At 49.2% G+C, this 23,831-nt stretch overlaps 1 protein-coding gene across 1 annotated transcript; it reads left to right on the top strand.

Moving 5' to 3' along the window:
* Positions 1–21,547: 21,547 nt before the first annotated feature.
* TMEM158 (transmembrane protein 158) lies at positions 21,548–23,353 on the top strand. Its single transcript, XM_035275053.3, has one exon. It carries the CDS (start codon positions 21,798–21,800, stop codon positions 22,692–22,694), a length of 897 nt encoding a protein of 298 aa, XP_035130944.1. The 5' UTR covers positions 21,548–21,797; the 3' UTR covers positions 22,695–23,353.
* The last annotated feature ends 478 nt before the right edge of the window (positions 23,354–23,831 follow it).

The following is a 23,831-nucleotide window of genomic DNA, read 5'->3' as shown; positions in this document are numbered from 1 at the left end:
AAGGCATTTATTTAGTTCATGGCTCTGCAGGCTGTACAAGTTGCAAGGTGCCAGCATCTGTTTCTGAGGAGGCCTCAAGAAAGCAAGAGGGAGGTCCCAGACTCCTTTTAACAATCAGATCTCACATAAAGTACTAGAATGAGAACTCATTTCCTCAGGGAGGGCACCAAGCTATTCATGAGAGGGGTCCACCCCCATGACCCAAACACCTTCCCTAGGCCCTGCCTGTAAAACTGGGGATCACATTTCTGCATGAGATTTAGAGAAGATAAACATCCAACCTCTATCGGTCTGTATGACTCCTTTTATAGAATGCACAAAAGCAGGCAAAGCTGACCTCTGCTGTTACAAGTCAGGAGTGAGTTGCCCTGTCTGTGGGGGAGCAGCTGGAAGGAGGCAGAGGAGACTTCCCAGGGGGGCTGGTCATGTTCTGTTTTCCTTATCTGGGTGCCAGTTGCATGGGTGTGTTAAGTTCTGAGAATGTTAGCTTTCATCAAAAGCTTAAAAAGTGTGTCAGTAGGCCTGGTGCAGTGACTCATGCCTGTAATCCCAGCACTTTGGGAGGCCGAGGCGGATGGATCACCTGAGGTCAGGAGTTTGAGACCAGCCTGGCCAACATGTTGAAACCCCATCTCTACTAAAAATACAAAAATTAGCTGGGCTTGGTGCCGCATGCCTGTAATCCCAGCTACTCAGGAGGCTGAGGTGGGAGAATTGCTTGAACCCAGGAGGCGGAGGCCGCAGTGAGTTGAGATTGCAACACTGCACTCCAGCTTGGGCAACGGAGCAAAACTCCATCTCAAAAAAAAAATTAAAGTTCGTGTCTATCATGTAAGTCAAAGTTCCCTGTAATGTGTACTTCTGAAACATGGGAGATGCTTCCATCTCTCCCTCAGCTGGGCATATGATAAGGCCTTTCCTGGCCAGCCACAGGAGGATATCTGGGGAAGGCCTCAGACTCCTTGTCAAGTATCCCTTAGGTCAGGCCAACCATGGGCTCTGAAATGTCTTTTGATGCTCCCATCTTTTCCCTGATGTCAAATTCCTCCTGCAACATCCTGGACACGCATTTCTCCAAGGAAGAAATAGCATCTCAAACTCCTATGAACACTTCCTAGGGTGGAAAGACCTAGTGCCTGCATAATACATTTTATCCAGCTGAGAAGCAGGCAGGCAGGAGCTTGAACACACTCTCTTTCTCTCTCTCTCTCTCACACACACACAAACACACACACACAGAGATACACACACACACGGAGATACACACACACGGAGATACACAGAAATACACACACACGGAGATACACACATGGAGATACACACACACGGAGATACACGGAGATACACACACACGGAGATACACACACTCACGGAGATACACACACACGGAGATACACAGAAATACACACACACGGAGATACACACACACATGGAGATACACACACACACGGAGATACACACACAGAGATACACACACACACGGAGATACACACACACACACGGAGATACACACAGAGATACACACACGGAGATACACACACGGAGATACACACACACACGGAGATACACACACGGAGATACACACACGGAGATACACACACACACGGAGATACACACACGGAGATACACACACACACGGAGATACACACACACAGAGATACACACACACAGAGATACACACACACACACGGAGATATACACACACACACACACACACACACACACACTCCTTCATCTGTGCCTCACCCTTGGCCCACACAAACAGAACATCTATTCAACCTGTCTTTGCTTGCTACATTCTTCAGAGCCTCAGAATATAGAAAGTGATAAAAATAGTTTCTTTTAACATGGTAATTTATTGCCACAACCAGCTTCTCAGCATTGTTTGCCAAATTACCCTTTTAGAAACCACTAGCAACAGAACTGGCAGAACCCAGCCCTCTCTCTATGGAGCTGGGCGAGGGAGGAGGCCAGGGCAATCTGCACAACCCAGAGGCCTGATCTGTGTCTGGATCTTTCCATCTTCTTGCCAAAGGACATTGAGTGGCCCCCGACAAACCTAAACATTTTACCTGACCTTGCTCCACACATTTTCCAAGACAGTCTGGGCAGTTGCTGGAATGGGGCTTCAGATAGAAGACCCAGGGTGGTGGATTTCAGTCTAGGGATGGGACTGGGAGTCAGACAGACCCGGATTCAAATCCCAGTTTCTTGGCCCTGGCTGGGTGACTCTCTGCACCCCTGCTTCCTCACCTGCAACCTAAGAAGGAAAATGCCTCCTGGGTTGCTTGGAACAAAGCAGTTATCACATGGATGAGGCTGATATTGTGTTAGCCCTTGACGATGATGCTCTTATTATTAACTAGCATCTGTGAGATGCATAGGCAGCATGGGAAATCTAAAGGCCCTGGGTTCCAGGGCTCACCACCTCTTTCTATCTGTGTGACTAGAAGCAAGTTACTTAACCTCTCTGAACTTGATGCCCTTGTCTGCAAAGCACACAGGCTCCTACTCTGCAGATTGGTGTTGAGGGTCCAGGATTCCATGTGGTCAGCAGACACTCTGGTACCCTGCCCAGATGCTCCCAGATGGCTTTTGCTCTTTCTGCACACCTCTCCCCGCCTTCAGTGGGCTTTTGCTTCCAATAGCCACACTTGCCATTCTTTTTGGGAGATGAGCATGGGAGGACCACTCTCAAGCCACATACTCTGAGACCTTGAAGGGCCTGCTATTTCCTCACCCAGGGCAGCCCCAAGCTCATGACATACAGGAGTGGGAGTTGGAAAGCCCAGTCCCCTGGCCTAGAGTGGGGACAAATTCTGAGTTGTAACTTCTATCCAGTGCTCCCTGTGGAATCAGGATGAAGCCACCCTCCACAGGGCTGCTGTGGTCTCACTTTGCTTGGCTTCCTCCCCTTCCTGGTCCTGCTTTGCCCACTCCCTTCTAGGTCTCTCCTGGGAGCACTTCCATCATAAAATACTTATATTCAGATAAAATATTTGCTTCTGGAGAACCTGACCCAAGACAGTGTGAAGTGTCATATATCTTGGATACCCTCCAGCTCCTCACACCAGATGTGTCCAAAAGAAAATCGCCCTCCCACTTGTCTTCTTCCCATGGTCTCATGTCCATCTCCCAAGCCCAGCCTGTTCATCATATAGGATTCCTCTTCACCTTCATGCTCCACAACTGACTGATCACAAAGTCCTGGTGCTCTGAGACCCTAAATAACTTCCCGATGATTTTCACCTCCTTATCTCTCCCACCATTGCTTGGTCTAAGCCCTCCTGCCTGGCTTCTTTACCCCATCTGGATGCGCTCCAGCCCATGCACCGTACTGCAGTCTGACAGCTTCCAGAAACATCTTCTTACCTCATTATTCTCCTGTTTAAATGCTTACTTTTCAGGATGAAGCTCCACCTTCACAGCTCCATGCTGATCCCCTGATGATCCAGCCCGTGTATCTCACCAACCCCCCTCCCCTCATTCCTCCTGCCTATGCATGCACCCCTCCCAGCACCATGCTCATCTACTTAATATGCCAGGCAGCCTAAAACACCTTTCCCCATATTTATTTTTTATTTTTTCCTTTCCCCTTGTTTAATTTAATGTCTCCTATTTATCCTTCAAAACACAGCTCAGGCATCACTATCTCCAGGAAGCTTTCTGGATGGCCCACTGTGATTTAGACAGATGGTCTGTGCGTGCCCCAGAGCATCCTGTACATGGCACCGCATTTGTGTCCTGACACATCTGAAAGTTCCTGTGGGGTGCACGGCTTTTCATTTATCTCGCTATCCCCATTACCATTCTGGACACACAGCAGCCACTGAATAAGTGCTAACTGAACACATGACATATGTAAAACTTCCTGGCCTGCAGTTAGGGTTTAACAATCCACCATTTTTCTCTCCTGCCCCTGTGGCCCCCACACCTTAAATGTACTTTACCGAGAGGGGAATTAAAAAAAAAGCACTTTGCCAATTATCTCTATTAGCCTGCTCCTAAGAGACACATCTGAGCCGATGCAATCCAGGGCAGAGTCCAATGTGTTATTTGCATATGATTTGCCTGAAATATGCATTTAATTGGCTTATGCCTGCAGAATCTTATCTCTTGCTATTTGGTTTTAATGCTGAAGCCATATTGTTGAGACACACAGGGGGTGAAATATCCCCACACCCACAATTGATTTCCCTACTCTTTTCCAACCTGGAGGTCTTGACACTGCCAGTGTTGCCCTGGTGGGTGGGGTCTCAGAGGTCTCTGAGGGGTGAGGAGATGCTAGGTAAGGAGGAGAATTGGGCCAGGAGTGGGATGTATGCTTTGCTTTCAAAGCACGAGGAATAGCATGGGTGTGAAGGATCGGGCCCAGGCTGAGGCCAGACATCCTGGTGAGGTCTCCAGGCTCTGAATTGGCTCTGGAAGTTTGTTCCAAAGCCTTGGGCTGGTGGAACTTTAGGGATAGGAAGAGGCTGGGTCTGAGTTCTGAGTCAGTTGGCAGGCTGGCCTGTGGGAAAACACAATGGCACACAGCAGAGAGACTGGGGACCCAGCAGTGGCAGGAGCCAGGGCCAGAGGCAGTCAGGAGAGATGTGAGTGCCAGAGTACCCAGAGATACGTGAGAGAAGATTGTGTGCCTGTCATCCAGGAGACAGATTTTTGGGTGATTTTAATAAAGTCCCAAAAGACAAGTTGAGACCAGTACATTGAAAGACTTAGGTGAGGCCCCCACGTGGTTGCATGAGAGAGTCCCAAGAGTAGGTTTCCATCTAGCTGGTGACACTTTCCTACCTAGCACTGCCTCCTGCCCATCACCCTTGTCCCCCCTAGGCCTGCCCAGCACCTACCTTTCCCACCATCGATGTAGTGAAAGGCAGCCTCAGGCTGCATGGCCCCCCCTCCAGGGCTCATGCAGACCATCTAGGTGGGGTGTGCAGTCTGGACCAGCCCACCTGGGCCCACACAGCATGCTTGGTCTCATGCACAAATGGACACAGCCACATTTTAGCAAGTCATACCCAAGTAGCATGACATCCTAAGTTGAGTTTGCTACTTCCAAGTATGAAACACCACTAACTGCTGTCTGCTTCACATCTTGTTTCCAGCCTGCACAGTGCCAGACAGATGATCACACAACACGAAAGACGGTCACCACGGGCCCAACACTCCTATACTTGGCTTACGTTTTCCGTCTGGCACCTAGGAAAGGCACCTTGCAAATCAGCCCTCTTGGAGGTGGCATAGCTGAAGGCCCAGGAGTGACATTTTAAAGCAGTTGTGCTCTGAAGTAGCTTTGAATAAGAAAAAAAAATCGCAGAAAGTATTTTTAGCTTCCTATAGTTCCCAAACACCCTGACTCTAAAATGGCACAAAAATCACCTTGCTCGTTTTTTGGTTTTTTGGTTTGGGATTTTGCTTGTTTGTTGGTTCTGAGATGCAGTTTTGCTCGTTGCCCAAGCTGGAGTGCAATAGTGCAATCTCGGCTCACTGTAACCTTTATCTCCTTGGTTCAGGCAATTCTACTGCCTCAGCCTCCCGAGTAGCTGGGATTACAGGTGTGTGCCATCACGCCTGGCTAATTTTTTTGTAATTTTAGTAGAAATGGGGTTTCACCATGTTAGCTAGGCTGGTCTTGAACTCCTGACCTCAGATGATCCCCCCGCCTCGACCTCCCAAAGTGTTGGTATTACAGGTGTGATCGACCATGCCCAGCCTGCTAGTTATTTTTAAACGTGGATGCCAGGTCTCTGTCCTCAGAGATTCTGATTTCATGTCTTGGGTGAGTGCTAATATCGGTGTTACTAAGAAGCTTCGCAGGTGATTCTGATATGCAGCTAGAACTGACTTAGCCACTGGCAGAAAGATAAAGATCTTCACTTGAGTCTGTTGCTGCCCAGAGATCACTTGCAAGTGGACAAGGATCTCTGAAAACAAGGTCCCCAGGTAAGGAAGGGCTGTGTGTCCATTCAGACAACACTCAAGTTTGTCACGATGCAACTACGAATGTTAAACTTCAGTAACGTGGTTTCTTCTGTGGGTTGTAACTTAACAGTCTGCCTGTGGGAAACAACCATTTGTTAGCTTCCTTCCTGTAGAATTTTTGGCAGAAGGCAAGTTTCTCTCCCACCCAACCCCAGCCATTCAGGCATTTGATTTGCAGTTCTATCACCCCGTTAGCCTGAATGAGTAAAATGAATTATGAAGCCTGTGGTGCAGAACGATTTGCTCATGTTTGTTCTTGCCGAAACAGGTACTAGGCATGTGAAGAGCTAGAATTGCGGTCAAATTCCGCATTAAAGTATGAGAGGAGCCATGAAATCCCAACATTTTGTGTTTCATCTCAAACCGTCAGACCTCCTCACCATTGCATGGGTTGTTGCAATGCTCCGATTAGAAGGTTACCTATCCTGCTGATGCTCAGCCCAGCTTAATTAACACCTACTCTCGGAATCCCCAACATCCCTTTAAACTGGCAACTCTTTGTCCAGATAGACTTACACCTGTCTCAGCAATTCTGGGAGAGACGCTTTGAAGTGCCTTTTCAAATCCCCTGTTAATGATCTGGTAATTATTGTAGTGACTTTTCAATGAGGTGTGAGGTGCTCAGGTAGTTGTCAGCCAAGAGAATCCCAAGGTACTGGGGAAGAGGGACACAGCAAAGGAAAAAGGGAAAAAACCCTGAGCCTGGGTCTGCCTCTCAAGTCACAAGGCCTGCCCCATCTGACCAGAGAGGGGAGCCTGCCCAAGGCTGGCACGGCCACCAAGAGTTCCCGTTGGCAGATGAGACCTCTCTGATGTCCTGGAAGCAGTCTGACTATAGAATCTGGGGAAACTGCAGAAATGACCCCGAAATGCCCACCAATACCACAGCAGGCAATGCCAAGTCCCACAGTTGGATCAAGGCAGAAGCCACACTCCTGTGCACAGATGCAATATTGTCGCCAGCCCCCTCCCAAGTGAGTCCCTCCCTTCACCTCATGATCTACAACGATTTTAAATGGTCTGGTCTGCTATCCGTAGAGTGGCCTGAGCAAGAGCCATTGAAGCTTTTCTCCTAGCACTCCTGTTTTCAGATCTACCACACAGCCAGCTGGAGCCAACCCAGTTCAGCTATGCTGGTCACCCCCAACATCTGGAAGTCAAGCATGCCTCCATCTCCACACCTGTGCTCCTCCAACACCTGCGTCCACCTGTCAAAGTAAAAGCACCACAGGGATCAGGCACAGGGTGGAGGATCTCTAGCAGTCTGAGCCTCAAGACAAAGGAGGCTGCGAAACACACCAACATGTTATGACTGGCCCAGGTTCTTACATTTGAGCCAGTCCATCCAGCCCTGCTCCCCCAAATGAAGATCCTAATAGAGAATTGAAATGCCAGCCCTGAGGACCCATTTGGCCATGGAGTCTTATGGAGTAGAGGGCATCATCTGGTGCAAGCCCCTTGTTTTATTAATGACATATTGTGGAAGGTAATGTGACATGCTCCAGATCAAAGCTTCCCTAACTAATGTCCCTGATGAGACTAGAAGCATATCCCCAGGGACTTTTCCACCACACATGCTTTTCCACCCTGAGTTCAAGGTGTCTTCATATTTGCACTTGCTGACTTGGCCAGTGTCCTCAACAGAGAGCAAGGCCTTTGGGGCAGGGACAGCTAGGCCAGTTGTGCCTTAGCACAGAGATAACTGAATATAGCTGCCATTGTGCTGACTGGTCTACCTCTCTCACCTGGCTCCTAGGGCCCCAGACCCCAGCCCCCTGCAGGCCCAAATCTGCACCCAGTACTGGCACCTTCCCTGGCTTGGTGACCATGGGTATGGCTCTAGTTAAGTGCTAGAAATTCACTTTCCAAGCTATGTGTCCTGATCTGCATCTCTTTAGTTAAACAAACCCAGCAGATGTGATCCCTTTCTCTGTTTGTCTGGGGAGACTGAGAAGCAGACACTCCAGGCATAAGCATTTTAGGTCACTTTTTTACCCTCCAACAATGATAATATTATGTGACAAGATGGAAAAAACAATATTCACCGAAATTCCTCTTAGGGAAGAGTCTTGTTTGTGTGGAAGAAATAAACCAAACCAGTGATTCTCAAAGTGTGATCCCCAGACTGGCGGAATCAGTATCACATGGGAACACCTGGAACCTTGTTAGAGATGCAGATTCTCAGGTCCCACCCAGACAAGCTGAATCAGAAACGCTGGGGCAGGGCCCAGCATCTGTGCTGTCTGGAACCCTCCAGGGATTCTGGTGCAGTTAAGTCTGAGAAGCCCCGCTGGCCGTTTGCAATGGATGTAGGGACCTCAGAGGAAAGGTTCCACTGGCAAAAATCAGGGCTCAGCTGCCTCATAAGGAGGAAGAATCTGGCTACCTGGATGGCTCTGGCGGGGGCGGTGGGTGGGGAGGGAGTGTCCCAGGATGAATGGGGAGGGAGGAGCTAGGAAAGAACTAGATTGCTCTTTGTGACTGAAAGGAAAGGCTTTTGAGTTTCCTTAAGCAGATCAAGAGGGGAGGAGAGTGAAGACAGGCTGCGTGCTGCATGGGAAGGACACAAGAGAGTGAGACCCCACTGTGGGACTACTGCAGGGCATGTTGACACCAAGAGAGTAGAGCAAAGAATTGTCAGTGGAATTGCATGTCCCAATGCAATGTGACCTGTCCCTGAACTACAGAAAGTGTTAGCAAAAATTATACAAGCCAGGTGCAGTGGCTCATGCCGGTAATCCCAGCACTTTGGGAGGCCGAGGCGGGCAGATCACGAGATCAAGAGATCGAGACCGTCCTGGCCAACATAGTGAAACCCTGTATCTACTAAAAATACAAAAAATTAGCCGGGCGTGGTGGCACGTGCCTGTAATCCCAGCAACTCGGGAAGCTGAGGCAGGAGAATCGCTTGAACCCAGGAGGCAGAGGTTGCAGTGAGCCAAGATTGAACCACTACACTTCAGCCTGGCAACAGAGTACGACTCTGTCTCAAAAAAAAAAAAAGATTATATGAACAATCACATGCACTCAGTGGTTCTGTGTTCCTCATGAACACCACAAGAGGGGCTAAATTCTACGTAGTGCTTTCAATGCCACGCCAAGCAGAAAACCCTGTAAATATCACCGTAATGGTGGCATACTATTTCATAATGCGAAAATGGCTACATTTACTTAACCATCCCCTTATTTATGGACATCCGGTTTCTTTTAGTTTTTTTGCTATCATAACAATGTATAATATACATCTTGGAGCTAAAAATTTTCTTTATTCATAATTATGACCTTGAAACAGAATCATAGAGTTGAGAGACTTTGTTCAAATGCTAAACCCTGTAGAGCAGCAGTCCCCAACCTTTTTGACACCAGGAACCAATTTCGTGGAAGACAATTTTTCCACAGATGGGGTGGGGGATGGTTTCAGGATGATTCAAGGGCATTACATTTACTGTGCACTTTATTTGTATTATGACATTGTAATATGTAATGTAATAATTAAACAACTCACCATAATGTAAAATCAGTGGGAGCCATGAACTTGTTTTCCTGCAACTAGACCGTCCCATCTGGGGGTGATGGGAGACAGTGACAGATCATCAGGCATTAGATTCTCATAAGCACCCACACTAGATTCTTCAGAGGTGCCGTTCACAGTAGGCTTCATGCTCCTATGAGAATCTAATGCCCCACTGACAGGAGGCGGAGCTCAGGCAGTAATACAGACAAAGCTTTGTTTCCTGAGCTCTCCTGCCACTCATCTCCTGCTATGCAGCCAGGTCCATGGCCTGGAGTTTGGGAACCCTGCCAAAGAGAACAGAAATTTCACCTGCGATTGAGCAGGGGAAAGAAGAGTTACCCATAGTACGTATGAATATGATTAAGAGGAGGAAAATAGTTTTTTTTGTTTTGTTTTTAGAGAGTTATAGGGGTTCTAAGACTAGAGCCAAACAACCTCTGGGGTGTGAAGAGAGGAAGTGAAGGGGCTTCCCAGTTAAATTAAAACCTGTTAGGACTGAAGGTGTCTTGAGTGACAAGAGAGTTGACAGGTATTTGCTGCATGTATTTGGTTGCAGTATAAGAGACCCAATTCAAGCTAGCTTAAGTGTAACTGTAGTTTTAAGCCTACAGTCTGACCACAATAGGGAGAGCAGGCTTCAAGTCCAGCTGGGTCTAGGGTCTCAGATGACGATGTCAGGCCTTTCTGCATCTGCCACTTCTTGCCATTAGCCTTGTTCCTTCTCACTGCAAACGGGGTGCATTAGTCTGTTCCTGAGCTACCACAGAGAACTATCTGAGCTTGCATAGTTTTTAAAGAAAAGAGGTTTAATTGATTCATGGTACTGTGGGGTGTACAGGCTTCTGCTTTTGGGGAGGTCTCAGAAAACTTACATTCGTTGTGGAAGGTGAAGAGGAAGCAAGTATGTCTTCACATGGCCATGGAGGAGTGGGGAGTGCTACACGCTTTTAAGCAAGCAGATCTTGGGAGAATGCTGTCACAAGAACAGCAAGGGGGAAGTCCACCCCATGATTCAATCACCTTCCACCAGGCCTGGCTTCCAACACTGGCAATTACAATTCCACATGAGATTTGGGTGGGGACACAGAGCAGAACCCTATTATAGGCTTTCTGTGTGCCCATGGAGTGGAGGGAGAGGTGGGCAGAGCTGCAGACTGCTTCAGTCTCACTCCCTCCAGCCTGTGATTCCAGAGGAAAGAGCAGCCTTCCCTTCTGGCTTTATGTCAAGGAAGATCTCTGATTGGCTGGTGTGGGTCACACGCTTGCTCCCTGGGCAAATCACTGTGGCTATGTGGTTGGGACGTCATGATTGGCTAGGCCTGGGTCACATGTCCATCACTGAACCAGTAGGCAAGGTACTCTAATTGGTATCCCCACTGGAACCACATAGAGTTAGCCAGCAGCAGGTACCCAAAAGAGAGGGATACCCTTTCCAGAAGAAAGTGGAGAAGGGATGTAGGGAAGATAAACCACAGATATTCACTACAGTCTGTGTTCCTCAGTACCCAGCAGTTACTGCTGAGTACTGAATACATCACATTTTCTCCCTGAGCCCAGGTATGACCTGGGTATACTTTTTTTTACAGCTTTATTGATGAATAATTGGTATACAAATAATGGCATATATTTAATATGTACAGTTTGATGAGTTTGGCCATATGAATACTTTGTTTTTTGTTTTTTGGTTTTTTTGAAATGGAGTTTCACTCTTGTTGCCCAGGCTGGAGTGCAATGGTGTGATCTCGGCTCACCGCAATCTCTGCCTCCTGCATTCAAGCAATTCTCCTGCCTCAGCCTCCTGAGTAGCTGGGATTACAGGCACGCACCAACCTGCCCAGCTAATTTTGTCTTTTTAGTAGAGATGGGGTTTCTCCATGTTGGCCAGGTTGGTCTCAAACACCTGGCCAACATGGAGAAACCTCAGGTGATCCGCCCACCTCAGCCTTCCAAAGTGCTGGGATTACAAGCGTGAGCCACCGCGCCCAGCCTATGAATACATTTGGGAAACAACCACAGTCAAGTTAATAAACACATCTAGCACCTCCAAAAGCGTGTGTCCCTTTTAGGAGTGTGTAGGTGGTAAAAACACTGAACATAAGATCTATCCTCTTAACAGTTTTAAGCACACAATACCATATTGTTAACCACAGGCACTGTGTTGTATGTCAGACCTCTAGAACTTATTCATCTCATCTATCGTCCATTTGTCTGTTCTCACACTACTATAAAGAAATGCCCGAGGCTGGGTAATTCATAAAGAAAAGAGGTTTAATTGGCTCATAGTTCTGCAGGCTGTACAGGAAGCATGGCAGCATCTGCTTCTGGGAGGCCTCAGGGAGCTTTTACTCATGGCAGAAGGCAAAGTGGGAGCCGGCATCTTATACGGCAAGAGCAAGACCAAGAGAAAGATGTGGGAGGTGCCACACACTTTTAAACAACCGGGCGTCACAAGAACTCACTATCACCACAGCTTCAAACAAGATGCCAGATTATCAATGAACAAAGAACTAAAATAGACAAGATTTAAGAAAAGTTTAGGCCACCGGGGGGTAATTCAGAACCCTCATGGGCCCTCCCTGGCAGATGCCCAATCTTGGGACAGTAGTCACTGAGGATATGCGTTTTGGTGGGCAGCAAGATGGCTGGGTCTTTGGTGGAGTGTGGGGCGTTGTGAGCCTCTTTGGTTTGCCTATAGGAGAGTAAATAATGTTTCTTCTTGCCATACTGTCACTCAGAAGTGAGGGACGAGTGGGCAGCTCAGATCTCAAGGCTTAATTGGTCTAGATTTCCACAGGAGTTTGGTTACAGAAGAAGTCTGATTCCTCTCTCCTGTGCACTCCATCTCTTGGTCAGCAGCCAGCCAAAGGGCGTGAGCCATACCAGGTGAGGCGAGCAGAGCAGGCCAGGACCACAGGCTCAGCTGCAGGGCAGCACTAGGCTCTTCTGGAGAGGCTCATGGCACCCATCTCCAAAGTCCAGACAGCAGAACAAACCCAGACACAATCAAAATGGGGGCTGCCCTTGAGGTGCCACCTGGGTAGCAGGACAGGGCACAGCAGGCCCTGAGTGGCCACAGCATACAGCTTCAAGCAGGCGGTCCCATGGGGATTCTGCTACTGTGTGACGGACTGCAGGAGTTTGCTCAGCAGCCCAGGTGCCAGGAAGCGTGACCCCGGATTGGATCCAAGTGATGGCAGGAACAGGCAGAAGGAAGAGAGAAAGAAACATTAGCCCCACCCTCCTCAACCAGGATGTGCTGTGGAGACACGTTCAATCCCACCAGAGGGGGAGTCTGAGCAAGTGGCAGCCTCTAAGTCCAGGTGGCCAGAGGCAAAGTCACCAGCTTGAAGTCTGCATAGTCTCTAGGCATATAGTTAATTTCTATATTTACTAATTTATTTAATAGTTTCTGAACACTTACTACATGCCAGGTACAGTCCCATGTACTTTTAAAATGTTAGTTCTTTTAGTCCTCATTACAACCCTGTGAGGCTGGTGCTACATTATTATTCTCATTTTACAGTTGAGAAAGCTAAGGCTCAGACTGGTAAGTATCATGCCCAAGACCATACAGCTCATAGACGATTCAAGCCCCAAGACAACCCGATATCGTTCCAGACCTGGTCCTCACTGGTCCAGGGCCTAGGTAGAGAAGGTCGAGAAGGCTCCACCTACAAATTACCTAGAATCTTCTAGAGTCTGTAGCTGGAATGTTCTTTCAGTTAAGAGTCTCCACTGCTCAGCCTAGTGATGACCCAACAGCCCCACTCACATCATGGGCTCCAAGTTATTGCCTATTTCCACAGATTTGTTCAGAACTTAAAGCTGGGGCTGGTCCAGCCTGAGCCTCCATCTCACATCTGAGTCTCCTGGAGTCTCACCCAGGTCCTCAGCGGAGCTAAAAGGAGCAAGCCTTAATTGCATCAGAACGGAAGCCTGCTGAATACACCGGCACTCTTGGTGCGTGCAATCAATTCTCCACCCTGTAAATCTAGTTAGAAGTGTGATTCCGGCAATTATAAAGCCCATCATTTTCCTCTTCTTCCCTAAGTAAATTAGAAAGGCTCATTGCTCTCACTTTGCAACTGGACCTCATTTTTAAAGTGCAGCTATGAGATCACTGCAAAGGACTGTACTTAGAGAGGCACTGGGCCTGATGCTGAGTTGGCCAAGGGGCTTGGCTTCCAGCCCTGGTTTTGTTACCAAAAAGATGGTGATCTTTGGCAAAGCCAGGGCCCCTGTCTATGCCTTGGTTTCCACGTGTATAGAAAGAGGAGTTTGGATTAGGTGGCCTCTAGGATCTCTTCTGTCATGGCCACTGGATTTGCTTGATTGCCAAGGATGGCTCCATGTAGACAGAAATTTAGCCTTTTTTAAGCCAGAAGCTTGCCCTCCCTATTTTCCGCATACAGCGATGAGTCCCTCCAGGTGGAAGTATACCAGTTTCCACAGTAGGGTGAGGACAGAGAAGAAGCCACATGCCAGTGTTCCAAAAACACAGTACTTTCCCGAACTAAAAGTCCTAGCTAGCCACATTCACTGACTACTTACCTTGCGCAGGCATTGAACTGGCTGTTTTATAACAATAAGCTCCTTTACCCTTCACAATAGAGCAGCTGTTAGGCCCATTTCATAGACAGGAACACTGAGACACAGCAAGACAAAGTGGTATATCCAAGCCAGGTTTGCTAGGCTCCCAAGGCCGTGCTCATAGTCATAGCTCTCACCAATCCCCAAATTTGAGGACTTTAGTAGAAAACAGGAGAACAGACAGACCAAGAGGCAATCTCAACATGAAGAGACTGCCAGGTGGAACACCTGCCTGACTGAGCACATCGAAGCAAACTGCAGCTGTCCCACAGCCATGTAGGAGCCCGTGGATCCAGCAAGAAGGGCTGTGGTTAGAGGGCGTGAGAGGCCATGATAAATGTGTTCCATGTTCCTGGCTCTCTCAAAATGGGCTTTTGCCTCCCCCATCTCTCCTCCGTCTCTGTAAATGGAATGCCAGTTATTTCATTTGAAGGAATGTTGGGGCTGTTTTGAAGCAGCATGAAGTAAATTTTTATGACACTTGCTAGTGGCTGACGGGGGAACATTCACTTGCCTCGACTTCGATGACGCAGCTTTTTTCCCTCAGGTTTGCAGCATTGAAGTCCTCAGAATTTACAATTATAAATGCTAAACATCTCATCTTAATTTGTTACAAGGTAGATGCACGAACCACAAAATATCACTTGCTGTAAAAGCTGTCTCTCCCCAAAAAATTAATTAAGGGGCACACAAATTTATAGAAATGCAGGTTACCATATTGCAAACATTGCTTTCAAGGAATAGATTTTATTAGGTCCATCCGATGGACACTGGCCCCAGAAATAACTGAAACTGCAGTCGTTTCACAGAAACCACTTTCTGCCCCTATCAGTGTGGCTTAGTCAGTTTCCCTGGTCCTTTTTCCCCTCTCCCTTCCATACCTCTCCAATTATTTTGTTTTAAAATCCATCAGTGTCATACATGAAGGCTCCTAAGTAAATTGGGAGCTGCAGGCTGGGTGATTGTCAAACTGAATCCCAGGTTCCCGACCAGCACTAACTGAGCACCTTCTGTACCAGGTGCCCTGCTGAGCAATGGAGAAGACACCAGTGGAGGAGACACGCTTGTTAGCAGGAAAACCACAAGCCAGAGCTCCATCAATAAGGATGCATGAGACTAGGAAGACATCCTTAAGTATTTATTTCAGTATTGGCAGAATTTATGAACTGAGGATGAATGCAGGGTATATTCCTGGAAGGCTGAAGAGCTGATGCGTCAGCCCTTGCCCAAGACCCAGCCTTCCTTCACCTGTTTTTTCATCAGTAAAATGGGAAGATAACTTCCAAGTCATAGGGTTGTTAGTGATGATGGAGGCCATTCAGCAGGGCAGCAATGAGAAACAAGGTTGTCAGACAAGGCTTGAATCTCAGTTCCACCACTGTATGACTGTAAAAGTCACTTAATGCCTCTGAGCCTCAGTTTACTTCATCTGTCTTCCTCATGGAACAGTGGTGAGGATGCATTTCAAGCTCTTAGCACAGCACCTGGCACAAGTAGCTGCCAGTTAAGGAACAGCTATCATCTGGTAAGGGTGCCAATGTCAGGCTAAGCCCAGGAGAGGTGCTCACTCAGCAGGCATTTCTCTCACCGTTATTGACAAGAAAACTGAAGGGCACCCCATGTACCACCTGGGCATCATTTTCCTTCCAGTTCTCTTTTAGATACTTTCTATCTCTCCAGAACAGCAGAAGCTTCTTACTTCCTCAAAATGTCTTTGCTGAAATCTTACCAGATGCACAGCATGACTACAGACAAGAAATACAGACAGCTGTTCCTGCCTACCATGCACACAAGGTATCCACATGCAAACATTCAACGCGCCAGACAGAATTAAGTCTAAATAACAATGTAGGCTGGCAACAGTCGGCTTGTCCCAAGCGGCCCATGATTAATTACCAAATGAATTGTGCAGGCCATAACTGCAGCCAGAATTCTACAGAGGCAACCCTCCCTTCTGACCATGGTGGTCAGGAAGGATAAATATCCACACCCTAGAGATTGGGTAGAGACAAGTGGAGGATCACAGTGCCTCATGCAGGCAGAGGGCAAGAGACTGTCAGGGTCTAAATCAGCTGAACAGGGCCGGGCACCATGGCTCACACCTGTAATCCCAGCACTTTGGGAGGCTGAGGAGAGTGGATCACCTGAGGTCAGGAGTTCAAGACCACCCCGACCAACATGGAGAAACCCCATCTCTACTAAAAGTACAAAAAAAAAAAAAAAATAGCTAGGCATGCTGGCACATACCTGTAATCCCAGCTAATCAGGAAGCTGAGGCAGGAGAATCGCTTGAACCCCAGAGGTGGAGGTTGCAGTGAGCCAAGATCGTGTCACTGCACTCCATCCTGGGCAACAAGAGCAAAACTGTCTCAAAAAAATCAGCCAAACATGGGAGGCTTCCAGACTTCCACACCAGTGGCTGCTGGCAGATGCCCAGATGTTCAGCTGCTCCTGCAAACTGGTTCTCGAGCCTCCCATATGAGAAATGGAGACAGCCATGAGAAGAGTTATTTTCCCCACTTCATAGTCCTCCCCCAAACACACACTCAACACAAATGCCACAACCTCCCATGACTTTGACATAGCTGAACCACTGGCTTCTAGTTGCTGCTTTTTTCTGTCCTATTTTTATGATTCTTGCTTATTTCTCAGTCTACAACATATGGTAATAATGTCTTAATTCCACCCACATAATAAGAGAGAACTAAGGAATTGCTGTACCTGCTGCACTCTGAGGTCGTTGGATGAAAGGAATTCAAATAACTCAGAGAGATCTTTTTAAAAGTTATTATTTCAATAGGCAGTATAAGGAAAAATTAGCTAATACTGGGGAGAAACATAGGAAATGAAGAGAACGAAATTACCATGCATGATTGCTAATAATTTTCTTTGAAGTCCTCAATTATTGTGTTCTAACAATACAGTCCATGTAGAAAAATGTGCTATCCCTGTTTTATGAACAAAGATTTATCAAATCCTTCCATTAATTTTATAAATATTACAGAACTTGGGGAAATGGAAGGGGTCTCATTTGCCTTTCTTCCTTAAACCTGATATAAGGAATGTCTAGGTGGTTCTGTCCATCTCCATTCTCTAAGCTGCTGCCCATGTCTTGCTGGGTCAACTCAGTCTATTGAATTAACTCCCTCATTCCTCAGCTATTTATTGAATCCCTACTGAGTACCATGTGCTGCTCCATTGAACAAAACAGGTAGTTTTGCTCTGAGGGACCAGACATGCAAATAAAGGAAGATACATTAAACAAAGAAGCAGCACAACAGTATGTCAGCTGATGAGAAGCACCAGAAAGAAGTGAGACAATGCATAGAGGCTGTAGAGTGATGGGAAGGCCAGGCGCAGTGGCTCACGCCTGTATTCCCAGCACTTTGGGGAGCTGAGGCAGGTGGATCACTTGAGGTCAGGAGTTTGAGACCAGTCTGGCCAACATGGAGAAACCCATCTCTACTAAAAATACAAAAATTACCCAGGCATGGTGGTGGTGCCTGTAATCCCAGCTACTGGGGAGGCTGAGGCCGGAGAATCACTTGAACCCAGGAGGCATAGATTGCAGTGAGCCGAGATTGTGCCACTGCACTCCAGCTTGGATGACAGAATAAGACTCTGTCTCAAAAAAAAAAAAAAAAAAAAAAGATGGGGATGGTGGGAATGAGTGTTGCTTATAGAGAGTGGTCAGAACAAGCCTCTCTGAGGAGCCAGCGTCTGAGCAGAAATCTACGGGAAGAGAGGGAGCAAGCAAGACAGGAATCAGAAAGAAGAGCATCAGGCAGAGGAAACAATTGGGAAAAGGCCATGAGTCCAGTTTTCTTGGTGTGTTCATGAAACAGTAGGGAAGCCAGGATGTCTGGAACAGAGCAGGCGAAGAGAAGGGAAAGTACGAGAAGATGGATCAGAGAGACGCTGGAACCACAGCTTATGAACAGATGCCAGCCAATAGCACAGGCAGAATTCTCCACCAGTAGGCAGACTCACTCAGTCAGCCAACATGAGCCCGGGCCACGTTTTGCCCTGGCTGGCCCTCCAGGTCCCTGCTGAGCTGGAAGGAAGAGTACAAAGTGATCATGGTTGAGAAAGGTGGTGAGACTTCTAATTTTCCTTTCTTTTTTTTTTTTTTGGTAGAAGTAATATTTAGATATGAAATTTAGATATGAAAAATGCAGACAAGAATAATGATGCAGAGGCAGAAAAGACATCAGGCAGCTGGGATTAGAATTGTTTCCTCCCTGCTTTCCAACCTTTGTATAAGGCTGTTCTAATACATTTATAAAAAATACATCTTTAAAAAGGAACTCAACTAAAAGTTTATTTTCTCACAATAAAATAGAATTGTACCACATACTTGTTTAACTTATGATGGCTACTGCTATGAGATGAGATGCCTCTAGGTCTTTAAAAAAAAAAAAGAACTTTTGAGATGAGAGACTGTACTGATATCTTGGCTTTGTCACTAACTGCTGTGGGGCCTCAGCAGGTGATTTACCCCCTCTGAGCCTCAGTTTTCTCTTGGTAAGAAAGGTATCACGTCCGTGGGATTGTTGTGAAGATCAGAGATGATGTGTGTGTGTCAACACCTGGCACGTGAAAAGTACTAAACTAGCGGTAGCTAGTCAGAGCTGCGCAGAGGTAGGCAAATCTGTTCATTCAACAAGTATTGGCTGGGTGCGGTGGCTCACACCTGTAATCCCAGCAGTTTGGGAGGCCAAGGCAGACAGATCATTTAAGGTCAGGAGCTCGAGACCAGCCTGGCCAACATGGTAAAACCCCGTCTCTACTAAAAATACAAAAATTAGCTGGGCGTGGTGGCACATGCCTGTAATCCCAGCTACTCAGGAGGCTGAGGCAGGACAATGGCTTGAACCTGGGAGGCAGAGGTTGTAGTGAGCCAAAATCATGCCACTGCACTCCAGCTTGGGCGACACAGCAAGACTTCATCTCAAAAAAACAAGAAAGCAAAACAAAAAGTATTTACTGAGCATCTACCCTGAGCTAGGTGCTTTTCCTGTTTAGAAAATAACTTCCTTGCTATCTTCTGTTCTCAGATTCCAAAAAGATAGCAAATCAATCTAGAAAGTAGGATCTGTGTTACTATCTGAAGGGTAATTACATTCTGAATGAGGGCGAGGTGACGGAGTCCTCAGCACGGCACCTGCTAGAGAGTGGGCAGAATGCAGGTTGCTAGGATGCAGGGCTTCAGTGGCGCAACTCTGCAGGGAACTGCTTGGCTCCCCAAATAGATCTCTTGTCTTTTCCCTTTGCTGCTGCCTTCCCCACTGCAGAGACAAAGCCAGGAGTTTCTCAGGAAAGCCCAGGAAGCCCCTGCCTCTGACACAGACCCCAGAGAATGTCATCTGCAGTCACAGGCAGCAGCCTGGCTCAAAACACTCCCCTTGAAGACTAGGCCTCTCTCAGCCCTCAGGAGCACTTGATACTCCTGTTCTTCAGCATTCACAGCCACATGGCTTAGATTAAAACAGTTCTGCCAGATCACCCAGCAGATTCTGTTCCTGACATGCAAAGGCTGAAAGGAGAAGTCATTTTTATTAAAAGCAGGAAAATTCACCTTGTTCTCCCTTTTCCCACAAGAGTGAGAGAGGCTTAAATGAAAGCGAAGTCCCATCTCCTTGGGGAAATTAACTCTTTCTGTAGGAACCAAGTGCCATTCTAGGCAGCCAACTTGGGCTGCGTTGATAGTATCTACATCACAGCAACCACCACGTGGGAACATGTGGGGACAGATAGACACTGGGTTGGGACTATTATCACAACAGTCCTGCAAGGAGGTACCACCCACAGCCCAACTCAGATGGAGAAACCAAGGCCAAGTCAGAAGAATGGCTTTCGGGCTGGGTGAGGTGGCTCACGCCTATAATCCCAGTACTTTGGGAAGCCAAGGCAGGCGGATCATGAGGTTAAGAGTTTGAGACCAGCCTGACCAACATGGTGAAACCCCCTCTCTACTAAAAATACAAAAATTAGCCAGGCGTCGTGGCACATACCTGTAATCCCAGCTACTCAGGAGGCTGAGGCAGAAGAATCGCTTGAACCCAGGAGGCAGAGGTTGCAGGGAACTGAGATCATGCCACTGCACTCCAGCCTGGGTGACAGAGTGAGACTCCCATCTCAAAAATTAAAAACAAACAAAAAAAGAAAAATGGCTTGCTTAGCTGGCAAGAGGTGGGATAACTTGGGGACCTTTGTTCTGAAGCTGTTTTTGCAATATTCTCAGTCCCATTTTTACTTATCGCTAGAAAAACAATGGACAAAAGCTTCCAGAAAAGTAATCAGCCAAGATGCCTAGCAATGTAGCTGGATTCTTGGTAGACTTTCAGAAGGATTAGCTGGTTTAGAGGGAGGGGCGTTTGGTTGACGCCTGTCTCTGCTCCCTCCAACCCTCTGCTCTCCGAATCAGGAATACTTGGTGCTCAGGAAGTACAAGGGTTTCAAACTAAAATAAAATAGATAATAATTCAATAATTCAATATACATGTTCCCTAAAGAATGATGAGAATGAGAAGGGTCCATGAAGTTTGTTTCTAAGTGTGAGGGGCCGAACTACTAGGAAAGTGCTTTTCAATATAAATATGACAAATTTGATATCTTGACACGTTATTCTTGGCAGCCCTCCTCCCGTATATTATCCCAAAGGGGATGAACTGCCTGCCTCCTGACGTTCTAACCTGCAACTTGGGTTCTAACCTACAACTCTTTCATGAACGTGTGCTCACCTGACCTGTCAGGACCTGTGTCCTCCCAGTCAGTACCCCCAGGCGGCAGAGCTTCAGGGCTCACATTTCCCCCCCAGCCAGCCACTCTCCACTCGAAACTCCGCAGAGCTCTTGGAATTTTCCTCACTTGCTGTGAGGAGAACCCCAAGTGAGTCTACTGTGCTGGAGGCATAGAAAACCAGCTAAACTCTACAGATTCGAGATAAGAGACACCGTGAAAGGCAGAAAGAACTACTGGTGCGGAGTTGTTTCTGGCTCGTGGGTTGGCCTAGCAATGCCCTTTCCCCTCTCTCGGCCTCAGTTTCTCTTTCTGTAAAACAAAGGAGGTTCGGTAGCGCTAAAGTGAGACAGCTCAGCTCCCCTAAGACCTGACAAAAGGATGATCTCCGGGCCCTCGAGCCTCCCCCTGAGGACGCGATTCACCCAGAGCGCGGGGGTGCCAGGGGTGCGTCCGCAGGCTTCCCCGCCCGCACGCACGCACGCACCCCAGGCGATCACTCTCCGCCGCGCCCCCGCACCCAGCCCTGTTTCTCTCCCGCCTGCACGCGGTCCCGCCCAGGCGATTCCTCTCCCAGTCCCGGCGCGTGGAACCCTGCCCTCCCGCGAGTCCCCCGAGCCGGGCGCGCGGAGGGCGGGGCAGGGCGGGGAGGGGCGGGGCGCGCGGGAGGCGGAGCCGAGCCGGGGAATCCTGCTCTGGGCTAACACCCGGCCCCGCAGAGCATCCCGGCCGTCCAAGGGCCCCGGCGCCGGGGGCGGCGGGGAACCCCAGAAGCAGCCGCGTCTAGAGGGATCCCCGCGCCGAGCCAGCCGCCGCCACCGCTTCCGCGCCGACCCCACGGGCTGGCAGGCGCCCGCCCTGCGCCCGGCCGCCGGCTCCTGCGGTCCCACCGTCCGCTCGCCGGCCAGTCGCTCGCTCGCCATGCAGCCGCCGCCGGCCCCGCGCGCGTAGGCGCTCGCCGCAGGCCATGCTGCCCCTGCTCGCCGCGCTGCTGGCCGCCGCCTGCCCGCTGCCGCCCGCCTGCGGCGGGGCTGCGGACACGCCCGGCCTCCTCGGGGTGCCCCCCAACGCTTCAGTCAACGCGTCCTCCGCGGGCGAGCCCATCGCCCCGCGGCTGCTGGCCTCGGCGGCCCCCGGACCCCCCGAGCGCCCGGGCCCGGAGGAGGCGGCGGCGGCGGCGCCGTGTAACATCAGTGTGCAGCGGCAGATGCTGAGCTCGCTGCTCGTGCGCTGGGGCCGCCCGCGGGGCTTCCAGTGCGACCTGCTGCTCTTCTCCACCAACGCGCACGGCCGCGCCTTCTTCGCCGCAGCCTTCCACCGCGTCGGGCCGCCGCTGCTCATCGAGCACCTGGGGCTGGCGGCGGGCGGCGCGCAGCAGGACCTGCGCCTCTGCGTGGGCTGCGGCTGGGTGCGCGGCCGCCGCCCTGGCCGCCTCCGGCCCGCCGCCGCCCCCAGCCCCGCCGCCACCGCCGGGGCGCCCACTGCGCTGCCCGCCTACCCCGCGGCCGAGCCGCCGGGGCCGCTGTGGCTGCAGGGCGAGCCGCTGCATTTCTGCTGCCTAGACTTCAGCCTGGAGGAGCTGCAGGGCGAGCCAGGCTGGCGGCTGAACCGTAAGCCCATCGAGTCCACGCTGGTGGCCTGCTTCATGACCCTGGTCATCGTGGTGTGGAGCGTGGCCGCCCTCATCTGGCCGGTGCCCATCATCGCCGGCTTCCTGCCCAACGGCATGGAGCAGCGCCGGACCACCGCCAGCGCCACCGCAGCCACCCCCGCCGCCGTGCCCGCCGGGACCACCGCTGCCGCCGCCGCTGCCGCCGCCGCCGCCGCCGCCGCGGCCGTCACCTCGGGGGTGGCCACCAAGTGACCCGCTCCTCTCCTCCCTGTGTCCGTGCTGTGTCCGCGCGGGCGGGCGCCTTTCCCGCCGGAGACTCGGCCGGTGTGCTTCGTGCTGTAGTTATCGTTCGTTCCTCTTCCCGGGATGGGGCCGCCGAGAGGCCCCAGCGCCTTTGAAAAGCAAGGTTTGTGCTGCGCTTCCAGTTCCGAAAAGCAGGTGTGAGCCCTTGGACTGAGGGTGGGATCGCAGCTCCGAAGACGGAGAGGAGGGAAATGGGGCCCTTTCCCCTCGATTGCATCCCCCTGCCGGACTCCCTCCCCGCACCCACGTGCCCTAGATTCAAGGCAGAAAATGACCAAATCCTGTGTATTTGTTTTATATATTTAATAACTGTTTTAAATGAAAGTTTTAGTAAAAAAAAAATACAAAACAAAAAGATTAAATTGCTATTGCTGTAGTAAGAGAAGCTCTTTGTATCTGAACATAGTTGTATCTGAGATTTGTTGTTTTTTAATTTATTTAAAATTGGGGGGAGGGCATGGGAAGGATTTAACACCAACATATTGTTACCGCTGAAAATGAACTTTATGAACCTTTTCCAAGTCGATCTATCCAGTGACGTGGCCTGGTGGGCGTTTCTTCTTGTATTTATGTGTTTTTTTGGCTTTTAATACAGACATTTTCCTCCAGAGATGTGTATGTAGCTTTTTCTTTCTTTGATCTGGGAAAGGCAATCCAAGAATTGTAAGATGTTACCCTAAAGCAAGAGCGAGGGAATCTCGGAAAAGTAAGAGAAGGGTAACTTCTGTCTCCCTTACCTGGCTGTGAGAGATAGGAGATGGAAACCGTATTATTTGCCCTGATGGCGATTGTCTTGCATCTCACCACACTGGTCCCCAGTGCCCACCCACCCCCTGTACCTGTCACCTGTACCTGTCACGGTGGCAAAACACAGTTTTACGTTATTTAACTTTTTACTCTCTGTTCCAAGCTCTGCAAAACACCCAGGCAAGTGTCAAAATGGAAAAATCAGTACTTCCTCTGAGCTCGGATGGCTTTCACTAAACTGACTCACGTTAAAAGGCATACAGATTTCTTTTCATATGCATGAACTTTAGCAGATGAGCACATTCCAAAAGCTGCTTCTAAAAACCTAAGATATTATTT

This window comes from Callithrix jacchus, chromosome 15 (genome assembly GCF_049354715.1).
Source record: "Callithrix jacchus isolate 240 chromosome 15, calJac240_pri, whole genome shotgun sequence".
Classification (NCBI taxonomy): Eukaryota; Metazoa; Chordata; class Mammalia; order Primates; family Cebidae; genus Callithrix; species Callithrix jacchus.
Note: the sequence above shows the minus strand (reverse complement) of the source record. Positions and strands in the feature narration are given on the sequence as shown.

Excerpts from the sequence above, each read along its gene's own strand:
- TMEM158 (XM_035275053.3), top strand. The coding sequence starts at position 21,798 with ATGCTGCCCCTGCTCGCCGCGCTGCTGGCCGCCGCCTGCCCGCTGCCG.